The sequence below is a fragment of the Ammospiza nelsoni genome, chromosome 1, assembly GCF_027579445.1.
Source record: "Ammospiza nelsoni isolate bAmmNel1 chromosome 1, bAmmNel1.pri, whole genome shotgun sequence".
NCBI lineage: Eukaryota > Metazoa > Chordata > Aves > Passeriformes > Passerellidae > Ammospiza > Ammospiza nelsoni.
The window spans coordinates 16,678,245-16,690,372 of NC_080633.1; the positions used below are offsets into that span (position 1 = coordinate 16,678,245).

The 12,128-nt window shown below is 35.9% G+C and overlaps 1 protein-coding gene across 1 annotated transcript in view; it reads left to right on the plus strand.

Moving 5' to 3' along the window:
• MPP7 (MAGUK p55 scaffold protein 7) overlaps positions 1–12,128 on the plus strand; it is a 146,704-nt gene that overhangs the window by 122,889 nt on the left and 11,687 nt on the right. Inside the window, exon 14 of the mRNA XM_059481294.1 lies at positions 8,132–8,302. Coding sequence (XP_059337277.1) covers positions 8,132–8,302 — 171 coding nt within the window. The remainder of the gene's footprint in view (positions 1–8,131; positions 8,303–12,128) is intronic.

The following is a 12,128-nucleotide window of genomic DNA, read 5'->3' on the forward strand; positions in this document are numbered from 1 at the left end:
CTTCTCAGAGGAAATTGAAGGTACATGTATAAAAGTTTCCCTGAATAGCCCAATAATTTTATTTAGAGAACATGTGTTTAGAATTAAATTGAATATAGTCCAGTGTTTCTAGATGTTATACATGTGATGTTTTTATATTGCCACCAAATACATTGAATCGTGTTTTAAAGTAGATAAAAATACCAGAATATTCCTAGTTGCTTCATTGAATGATCAGTAATTGGAACTGTTGTTTTAAACTGCTTTCTCTTGAACTTCTGCAAGATATGTATAGAAAAGCAGTATGATAGAATAATACTGGCAGCACTTGTATGGGCTGGGATGGAGAGAGATGGTTCTGAGTTAATTACATGGCCATGAGAGGTCCTGAGCTTCTAACTAATACTGACAGACTATTTCTCTGGGATGGTAGAAGGTTCATCTGTGTGGTGTCATCCTTACTGTTTTCCTTTTGAGTTTCCCTCTGACTGTAGCTGGTTACTGTTATGTTTGCAGCATATGTTAAAGTAATAGCAGCTGATCTCTTGTGGTTTTTTGTTTGGTTTGTTTTTTTTTTTTTTTTTTTACTTAAGAAACTTTTGTTTATAAAAGCATTAGAAATTGTAGCTCATATTTTTGATCAAAGGGCCTCTGGCATGTAAAAATATACATTATAGCTATTTTATATTAAATGAGAGAATGTGTTTTTGATCAAAAACCTTTCTGTCTAATCCAGTGAGCCAAAACATAAAGCTAAAGTTTGATAATGTATAGTTTACAAAAAAGCTTGATTTACATCAAATAATTTTGCTTTCTTTTAAGTGGCATATTTTCTATTAACTGATAAAACATGAATAATACAGTGTTAGAATTTTTTTTAGAATGTTTGTTGTCATCACAACTTTTGCTTGAAAAGGTAAAAAGATCAGTGTGCATGCTGCAAAATCCAAGAATATCTCCAGCTAAAATATAAAACAATAAAGATTGTTTTATGTTTTTAAGAAAATGGCTTACTGAAGGCTTTTTAATGCTGTGCTTTGTACAGTTGTCATTTTAAAAATAATTTCTTCTGTATTTTTTGCTGGGCTTCTAACTTTTCTGCTTTATTTCTTGGCTCTTATTCTGTATGCTTTTACCCTTCGTCCAGAAGATGCTGAATGTGCTGGTCACAACAGTGGATCCTATCTAGGTGAGCAATTGGTTACAAAAGACAATTTTGTTCCTTTCTTTCAGCTTCTTTTCCCTGGAGCTACTGTGTCCACTTTGCTTTTGGGGGTAATCTGCATACAAATGTCCTTACTCTGCATGACAAATGCATGAATATTAAGGTTTTAAACATGGCTCATTGGATTTGACATAAAGGGTTTATATAGAGTATGCCTTTACCTGGTTAAACATAGGCTAATAAAATACTGGTTTGAACTTCAAGTCAAAATTTTTAAAGTACATGAAGCAAGCTATGTGTTTAATGAAGCAAAAAGGTTACTGTATCATGAAAAATTATTTAAAGACACTCTCAAGGTTTTTTCAAGTTTTGTCTACACGTTTTTTCTTTGTACATGTCTATCTAACCATTTTGGATTCAGTAAGAATACAGAGCAAATTTGCAGGCACCAATTCTTTTTCCACATTACAAAATATCAGTCATAATAACTCAGTAGCTTAAATTTAGCTTTAAAGCTGGTCTGAGCTCAATGTATCATTGCGGGGAACGGGGAAGAGGAGGGGCAAGAGTCCTTTGGCTTCATTTTCAAGATTCCAAATTTCGAACAAAAGTAACATTTAAAAAAGGTGAATGTTCCATGATATGTTTCAACTTTTTAATTTGTGCCATTTTGAAACCTGTGTAAAAATATTTTAGTTGAAACTGTCCAGAATTCCTGCCAGCTGAAGGCTGGCTGGAGCAGATTTTGTGGCAACCAGCCCTTTTCCCAAGACTTTCATCCTTCTACTACAAGAGAAGTGGGGAGAAACTTGTCAAAGTACTTTAGTATTTCCAAGCCAGTGGGCTCACTGAAACATCGTAGACCAATACTGTAAATTGGAGTTGTTTTAAATGTGGTATATAAACTACATCAGGTGCAGAAAAGTATATAATTGAAAGAACTCTGACCTGTTTAGAAAACCTCAGTGTGGTATAATTCCATTCTGTGCTTGTGGAACTTGTGAGTATCTGATCATGCTGAAAATGCACTTCTTACCTTTGTTAAGTAATCAACTAAGTTCATGTTGAATTGTAATTGTATTGAAATATTTGGGATGTTTGGAAAATGATAATTTGGATGTGATTCCAGATGAAATTCATTTTCCTCATCAAATAATTTCTTTTAAATATGAACAATACCCCCCCCCCCCAGTATTTTCTTTCTGTATGTATACATACTGCATGAATTCTTAGGGTGACACTATCATGGTTTTGCAATCAGATCTTAGTAGGCTGCTGCTTTATTTGAGAATGAAGGTAACAAAACAAAATCCACCTTTTCTAGTACTGTAGCCTTTTTCACTGAAACTTTTTAGTCCATAATTACCAAAAAGACATGGCCATTTTAGGAAGGAGGCCTCTTGAGGAAGAAGATTGTTGTCCCAGAGGAAAAGAACAAAATATCAAGATGCATTGTAGTTTACTTAGGCAAAACTTTACAAAAATTATTCAGAATTACTAAGTACAGTTCAGGCAATGGTTTCTTTTTTGAGAGCTTCCATGTCATGGAATGTTGTCAGCAGTCCAGAAGTGGTACCTTCAGCCATCTCATGCTGGGTGTGTGGTTTTGGAGTGAGATGTCAGAGAGGAGAGTCAGGAGGCAGAAAAACTAATGTTAGGACTGGTTTTGGGGTAAGGACACAGGTATTTTCACTGATTGTGAATAAAATAAGTAGCTTTTTGGTTTAGAAATTAGAGATTCCTTGGAACTCTTCACTAAGAATCATTCATTTAAAACTTTCCTATAATAAGAACAAGCAGGTAGGCTTTTGACAGTTGATGTTACCATTCTTTTGCATGCAGTAACAGGACACAGTGATTTGTAATTCAGACTGTCTCGTGTACTCCAGTGTCTCCTTGTTTCACAAACCATATATAGGGCTCTGGCACTTCAATCTGTGAACCAGATTACTCTCTGAACACCCGACCCTCTCTGAAAGGATTTGTACTTCACACACATGCAAGGTAGTCATGAGGAGCAAAGGAGGAGAGTCTTCAGAAGAAAGAATCTCTGAACCATTTTGGAACAAATCTTTTATGTCCAAGGCTATACTGCTATTAATTTGAACCCTCTCCTCTAAAGTGACTCAGATAAATTTTATGATTTTTCACCGAATTCTAATATTTAAGCCACAGTATGGTATCATATGTTTCTGCTGTAATTTCCTGAGGAATTGCTGAGGAAAATGTTAGGAGTTTGCCTTTGCCAAGCTTAAATTCTGGTTACATTGCTTGAACCTTTATGAACATACATAAATATAGATGAATATCATCTGTTTACTATTCTCAATTTCGTCTTTAAAATCCAGACATAATCTAAATTTTTACTAACCCTGTCTAAATGTGCAAGCTGGGAATCAGTCCAGAAGAAAACAGTGTAAGAAGTCTGCTCTGTGCAGTTCCTGTGTAACAATAGAAATCCTCAGTATACAGGCCAATGTAAAAAGAATACCAATATTTTGGGGGAAAAATAATACCCAGAAATATCTAGTAAAAATATTATGTTCATACAAACCTAGATAATGACCATGGTACCAAGCTTACTTTTGTCAGTAATATGAATACAAAGGGAGCTCTTAAATGCATTTACAATTAAATAGAAGTTGTTTACTCTAAGATGAAATTAAATTCAGTGAAGAACTTATGTAATTTAAACACTTACTTAAGCACTGATTTTAGTGAATGAAAAGTAACAAAAGCTCATGTAAGTGCTTTATAGCATTCTGGAGTCTTCCTTGTGAATTTATGAAGCATGCATGAATTTATATGTTGTTATTTCCTGTTAGTGTAGTCTGTCTGAATTTGAGAAATTAACTTTCTGGTTTTTTTAGTATATTTGGACTGAAATTTACACAACATAGTTGCAATCTACTTCTTCAGAATTATGTCATTAAATGTAAATAAGCACAACAATTTGCATTATCATCCTTTTAAAATATTGCAAGGCAGGCAGGTTCACACATTGTGTGTTTTCAGTTTGGATTCTGTGTGAGGCCCCAGTGGATTTCTCTGTGTAAGTGGAAGGATGTTGTTCTGAGTTGAAGAAATGTATGCTGCTAATCGTTAAAAGAATAATCAAATTTTTCTGCTAAGGTGTTTTTTTTATTCTCAGAGATCTAAGTGATTTCTCTTTGCTTGTTGGGTCTGAAGTAAGTTTATTAGTAATGATTTTTTATTTCATATTGAAAAGTATAAGTTTTAAAGACATCAGTAGTTTGAGAACATTTGTTCTTAATATTTTCTTTCCAGAGCCTGCTCTTATTTCACCAAATCTGTTACATTCCAGCAGCAGTTTATGGGTTTGCATGTTCAGTAAGCTCCTAGACGTGTAGCTGTAACCAGTGAGCTGGTGCAAGCTTCTCAGTGTTCAGGAGATTATGTCGCTTTAGTGATAGAATTTTCCCCTTTTATTTTATAGTCTGCATACTTGGCAACTAAGGTTAATCTCTGCTGATACCCATATTCCACAGACAGAGTAGGCTGCAGCTCCTTTCATATTTATCAAGGTTTATATTATCAAATATTCTAGGCAAGCAATGCATTTTCCTTTTGTTCTTTATAGAAATTTACTTTTAACATGAATCATTTTATAGAAACCTTTTCTGCTGGATATTAGTATTGGGTTTGGTTCTCTGTAGTAATCATCACTGTAATGATGCTCTATTGTTAATTTAAATATATGAATTATGTTTTCAAAACTGTAAAATATGCAAACATTAGTAGAATATCTTTTGCCTTTTCACAAATGTTTTTATTCCTTCAAAGTACAATATTGTTTCAGTTCAGTTTAGTATTTTTGTGCAGTCATAGTTCCCATAACATAAAACGTAAAATGCAATTACAAATGCAGACATTCAATAGGAAATATTTATTAGCATTTCTGTAAAACAGCTTCTAGGTCACAGTAAACTTTTGCCATACATGAGAGGACATATATGGCAGATGATGAGTGATGAAGATGCTTTCAGGAATGCAGCAGCAGTATCATAGAAGTCTTGGATTTATTTGAAACATCCTTCCTCTTGGAACTCTGTGTTTTCCTTGGGTTTGAATGCTATTTAAAGCAAACTTTGCTGAGATTCTGTGCAGGCTATTCAGATGGACTTTGAGGAACAGTTTAAAATTTAAACTTTAAAATTGAAAATAGTCATAAAGTGGTGAAGCAAACAGCATGCCACAAACTTTTAATAGTCAGTAGTTTTACAGAGCATCTTCACCAGCACACTACAGAGAGGTCAGCCTTACTCTGGTTTCTATGGTTTTTTCACATTTGTTCTTTTTAATTAGTAGTGTTAAGATTAATTAGTAGTGTCTAAGTTCTTTTTGAACTTCTTGTTGAGCTTTCTTAATACACAGGACAATATTACTATTTTCATTTTACCAATGAGTTTCAGGGGCAGAAATATCAAATATTTTTTTCAAGGAAATGCATGCTAGCAATGGAATCATATCACCTGAGTCTTTATTATGTTTCCTGTGGAGCCTGTAAAAGTGACAAGGGACAAATCAGCCTGAAGACAGAGCTGAAAGATTTTCTCCTTTTTTCAAGGAGTGAAAGAAATTAAAATTCTTGAATAATCTATCACCTGATAGTTTGCTAATGAGATCTGAATAAATTGGTTGGAGAGAAGAGGAACAAGTTAAAAATGTTCTTACCAAAACCTAAAAGTGGGGATTGAAGTCATAGGAAGATTTTGCAGAAAAAATACTTTTCCTAAAGATTGCACAGTTCACCATTTAAGTGGAGGTTGAGAAGATGTTCTAGTGGCATTTTGAAACAGATAATCAGGCGCATGGAGCTGTTGTTGATTGTAAGGTTAACACCAAACTGGAATGGAAACCACTGGCATAGCTTCATTTGATCATTATTCTTACTTTTTTACCTTTTCCAGATACATGGATTCTTGATCTTGTAACAAAGCTCTTAATTTTGTAAACCATTTAGTAGTCTATGGTAAAGAATTATTCTTTATTTTTTCTCTCTTTTTTGTTTTTCCATAAAATGATTATAAAGGAAAAAAAATGCAACAAACAGAATAATTTTCAGGGTTTGGTCAACATTTTTTTGGTGTTTGGGTTTTTTTAATCAGGAGCATTTTAGATGAGGCCTCAGGAAACTTGTAACTCACTTCATGTGTCTGTAGTCTGTATTGCTAAAGCTACTTTTAACCTTTCTTTATATAGCTGTCTGTACACTTAGGCATAGTTGTGATCAAGAGAACATCCTTGTGTCGTGATGGACTTCACCATAGGGCAGGCAAGATCTCCCAGGCCCTCTTGTGGGGGTGTCAGCTCTCCAATAAAGCATTTCTGTTTCTGACAGCATTCACTTCAATGTCAGCATTATTTCAATAATAAAATAACGTAACCCAGTCTATTTCATTATGTTTTCATATCTCATAATTTCATCTTTTTCTATGTCAGCCCGCCTCCTACTTAGTCTGGACTATATTGTACTTCTTAAAAATATCATCTGCCCTTTCTGTGGGTGCTAGTTCTTCTCCTTTGTCATAGATTTTCAGTTTACTTATTCATATTTTGAATATAAATGGGTTGACATCATGGTATTCTCAAAGAAATTTTTCTTCACCTTTTGTGTGTGTGCTTGTGTTGTAGATTCCCATAGGTATAGGGGTTCACATCAATTAACTAACTTGGTTAACATCCTCTGTGGTCCAGGTTCTATGACAATTTATACTCAATGAAACTGTATGTGTGCAAAGTGCTAAGCCTATAACTAAGCCTTGTAGCATTTCTCTTCAGATCGGGTGCTAAATATTTGCAGAACTGGATCTTGAACTTGCACAGTATTACCTTTGAAGAAGAAATTATAATATGACTGCTTCTCAAACACCTAAACATAAGTGCTGTTATAAGAATATGAGAACATTTTGCTGAAAATCTGGGGTCACCACTTACTGTCCCATGAAGTGTTCTGGGGAAAAACACCAACAACTTTTCTAGTATTTAAAGTATAGCTTGTGTTTTACTCTACTACCACCAGACAGTGAAATCAGCTTTGCAGTCTTCACAGTCTTTCCTGTACTTTCTTATAGAACAAAAGCGGTGTTGTAGAGATACCAGTAAAATTTAATCTAATGCAATATAAAGGATTTATTTGAAAAACTCTAAGGTAGTCATTAACAGAGGACAAAATTAGTTTTTAACATGTAGTGTAAAACAGGTTTTTGTGCTGTTCTGTTTGAAAATGCCAATGATTCTCTCCTTTGAGAGTACTTAAAAGCTATGTGAAATTTCAAGTCTTCTCTAGAAAGCACAATAGATATCACACAGTTGATGCAATTATAAATATAGATTAATAGCAATATTAACTTTTAATTTCATAATATGGATACTGTATTGTCTAAGATGTTTCTAATTGTAATTTAATTGTGAGTGCTTGGATTGACTATTAAATGAACTCAGGAAAGGTTTAATGCAGTTTTTAAATATACTATCAGCATGGAGCTAAGCACAAGAGAATTGTTCCAGGAGTTATTCTCATTAACCCTTTCAACTACCAGATGTGTTTCTATCCTATGTTGTATTTGATGTCTGTGTGCCATAGTGATTTAATAGACGTGCATTAGATGTAGTATGAGACTCCAGCTTGCATGAATTGCCTTGTGTATTTATATCAATTTATAAGATACTCAAATTGCCTAAATAAATATATTAACAATTTATTAACAATTTTAATAGCAATTCTGTTTTGCAGTTTGTTGTTGCAAAGGTTCTGTTTTATTGGTAATCTTAATTTTGCAGTTTAAATAGGTACCTGATATAGTTTAAAAACATGGGAAATGTCATTCTAATGACCTGGCTTATTAAACATATAATACACATTTTATTCCATGCTCCAATCCATGAATGTTTGGAAGAGACTGTTGTCAAATGTTTTAAGAAGACTTATTTTCTTACTTTGAAAAAACCCTGTTCTTACTGCAGCTGGTTTTAGAAGAAGCTTTCGTCTTAGCAGAAAAGATAAAAAAACAAACAAGTCCATGTATGAGTGCAAGAAGAGTGACCAGTATGATACAGCAGATATCCCAACCTATGAAGAAGTTGCAAAATATAGACGACAACCTAATGAGAAATACAGACTTGTTGTTTTGGTTGGTAAGTTGTTTTATTTATTTTTGACCTGGTAAAACAGAGACCTGCTGATTAGCACAATGCTGATTAGCACAATGCTTACCAGAAAGTCATTTAGATTGGAAAGAATCTCAGGAATTCATCTGGTCCAGCCTCCCACTGAGTGAGATCAACACCAGGTTCTGAGCAGGTTGCTGATGGCAGCAGTTTTAGGAACCTGTATTCCCATCATGTTTTCCCTGTCTTATCTCACACCTCAGTAAAGAGGTGGTTTCCATCTTTTCAGTGAGTGTCAGAAGGGTGCTGGTGGGTCCCCCCAGGACCTCTCTTCCCCAGGCCAGGCAAGCCCAGTTCCCTCAGTCTCTCTTGCAGGTCATGTGGTTCAGCTCCTGACCATCTTCAAGGCCCTCTGATGTCTTTGATCCAGTTTATCCAACAGTATTTTAGTGCAGGGCTTGTTGTGGACAGAGTATTCCTCACAAGGGACTGACAAGTGCTGAGTGAAGGGGAAGAATCATTCCCCTCTGTCCATGGGCCAGGCTCTTGCTGGTCCAGCCCAGTCTCCTGTTACCCTTCACTGCTGCCAGCGAGCGCTGGGGACTCGTGCTTAGCTCTGCCCACCTGTGCCCCAAGGTCCTTGTCATCCAGCCAGTCAGTGCCCAGCCTGTAATGCAGAACTTTGTCCTCATCAAATTTCTCTAAATTCTGCCAGCCTATGCCTGGAGCTCTCTGGATGGAAGTCCTGCCCTTGAGCAAGTCCCTTGTATCACTTATCTTGCCATGAGCAAGCTTTGTAAGGGCCCAGTCTGTGTCATTGGTATGGATGTGAAACAGAGTGTGTCCCAGGGAAGTCCCCTTATAATGAGTCATAGAGCACAGACCAATAACCCCTTCCCTTTGAACATGCTCCATTTTTCCACCTGTCTGTAGCCCACTTTTCAAACCAGGGCAACAGGATATCTCAACTTGGATATAAGGATGCTTTAGGAGATTGTGTTCAGAGCTTTCCTAAACCAAGGGGAGATGACATTAAAATACAGCTACCATGGTTACAAGTCTGAATGTGGCAGTCAAGCTGTACTAAAACTCAAAAGAAGTATGTTGATATTCTACTCTTAGTGATCGATCAATATATCTTTGTGGGGAAAAAACCCCAAAAGAACAGAATAAATACCTGAGGTCAATGAAGACAGACAATGAAAGTGGAAAGAAACAAAACCACCTACTGCATTAGAAAAAGTAAATGGACAACTAGTAATAAAGGTAGATGCAATGGATGCAGTGGACCTCTGTAGTCCAAGGATGAATGCAAACATAGCTTCAGAGGACTCAACATATTATTCTTAGTCAGCTTTCTGTTATTCTATTATCTGTCACTGCCATGGCTTCCTCACAGCATTTATTGTATAACCAAAATGCCTTGCTTTAGTCTCCAAAAATGAGAGAAAGTGCATTATGTTACCTTTTCAAAGGTAACAATTGGAGTACCAATGAGTAATAAGTAACCATCACTAGGAGTGAGCAATGTCTCATTGATTATTGTTTCTTTGGCAGTAACACATAGGCTGGTTCTTCATTAGTAAAATTTCCTCCATTCTGAAAGCAGCAGAGCAGAGAAATATGACCCTCTATCAGGGACTGTTAGGAACTGTTGAGTAGCTGTGTTTTTATATAGCTCATATCCAAGGGAACATTAAATTGAGTTTTTAATAAACAGTTTTGTCACTCTCCAGCACTAAAAATCAGCCACCTACTAGTGTGATCACTGTGAGATTTTGGGTAATATACAACAAGTAATAACATGGTTGAGTTGATTTTACAGTTACATCAACAGAGTGTAGTGCAAAAGTGTGATAACTAGACTTTTTATAACAAATTGCATATGTCTGATCTAAGGAATGCCTAGAGATTCCATTTGATTTTTGTTGTAATAAATCAAATGAAGAAAGAGTGCTTTTTCAGTAACAAAAGCAATTCAGAAATTTATTGCGGACTTCAGTAATTCTAATGTTTTTTCTCTGGATATTAAGAGCAGCTTAAGTCTGGCCAATACCATAAAAATGTCTTGGGCAAAATGTGGAAAAAACTAGCAGAGCTAAGCAATACAGGTATAGTAGAAGCAAACACATTTTAAAAGCTTTTTGTCTGCCAGTAGCAGCATTCCTTATAATACATCGACTATAATTTGTATAGTAGTACTAGGAAAGAAAAGGAGATATAATTAATTTATAGCTGTAATTGGTGGAAGCACTAGATGTCTGTTGTGTTGAGCTAGGTCTAAATATATGATTTACTGTTTAAAAGGGGACATTTAGGTTTGGTTTTGCCTTCTTTTAGGGGGAGGGAGTTTGACAACTTTAAAACAAATTTCACTTCATTCTGAATAGGTCTAGTCTAATTTAAAGAACATGAATTGCACACACAGTAATTTCAGTGCTCTGTTGTGTGTTACACACTACTCTCAGATTCAGCTCAGTGTAGCAGTTTGTCAAGATTTTACCTTGCCTGCAAATCTAAGTTCATGAATAAAGCTCTGCAAATCCTAGGGGCTAATATGACATCATCTGAAGCAGTAATGATACAAATATTTTTGTATGCTTTTAATTGTTAGGATTGTGATGAGTCTGGTAAAAACAAATTTATCCAATATTATGTTATCAGTCTGCTTCTAGTAACTGACTGTTCCCAAGCTGCTAAGAAATCCTAAAGTTTTCCACCACAAATATTGCCTGCATCCTAAGCATAACATACCTCACAGCCCTATCAGACAAAGGTAGAATATTTTAATATGACTTGTATTATTTAAACACTAGAATTTTCATTTATATTAATGAGGGAAAAGCCCTGTTCACAATGTCTTCTGCTCTGGTGAATTTTAAGGGCCAGAGTAGCATAAATTTTATTTCTTTAGAGTTAGAATGAATGTGCTACCTGCAATAACTTTAATCTGGCATAGTTTCAGCTAAGTCAGAGCTTTCTGAAGGGGCAGGATAAAGCAAAGTTGTCAGTAACAAGCCATGAGCACTTGTCCCCAAGAGCACACACTGTTATGTGCATGCATTATGATCACTGGAGGTGTGCAGAGCCTTTCAGGTGCTGTGGTCCCCCATGGTGGTGCCTCTGTCCAAAGTGGGCAGTGGTGGAAGCAAGGGACAGAGGCATGTAGCCATAAAGGAGAAGTTGTTACTGGTGTCTGACATGATCAGAAAAGTCTCTGTCTCTGAATGGTGCTGCCAGTACTTCCCACAAAGATGTGCTTCTGGTCACTACTGAAAAGAAAAGGAATCTGGGACTGAAAAAGCTCTCTATTTGTTGTATTGCTTAGATTTTGGGTTTTTTAATCCATCACCTCTGGTTTTATCATGAAGGAGTTATGATGAGGCCAGGTCTATTTCAGAGCAAAGGAGGATGAAACGAAAGGGCCATTTAACTCTCCACCGCTCCTGACTTAGCTTTAGCATGTTCAGTAATGGCTTGCAGAGTTTTAATTGATTTACAGCAGTAGTACAGGAAAATGGCCTACCATGGCCATGCTATTCCAGTCAACTAACTGAACAATGAAGAAAGAGACCTATAATTGCTATCTGCTTTAAAACTTCCTGACTGAAGGCATGGGAAGGTCAGCAAGGTTCAGGAACAAATACATAGGATGTAACACAGTGCCTAGCCTTGCCCTTGAGAACACCAGTATGAACTCACTGATCCTACTTCAGTGAGCAACAGATATCAAACTAACTCCCACTGCTTGTTAAAATGTACAGAAACACGAAATAATGAGGTTCTCTTTTGCTACCACACTGAGCTGCAGTCAGACATGCATGTGCAGTCGTAGCATTGTAGTGTACCAGGA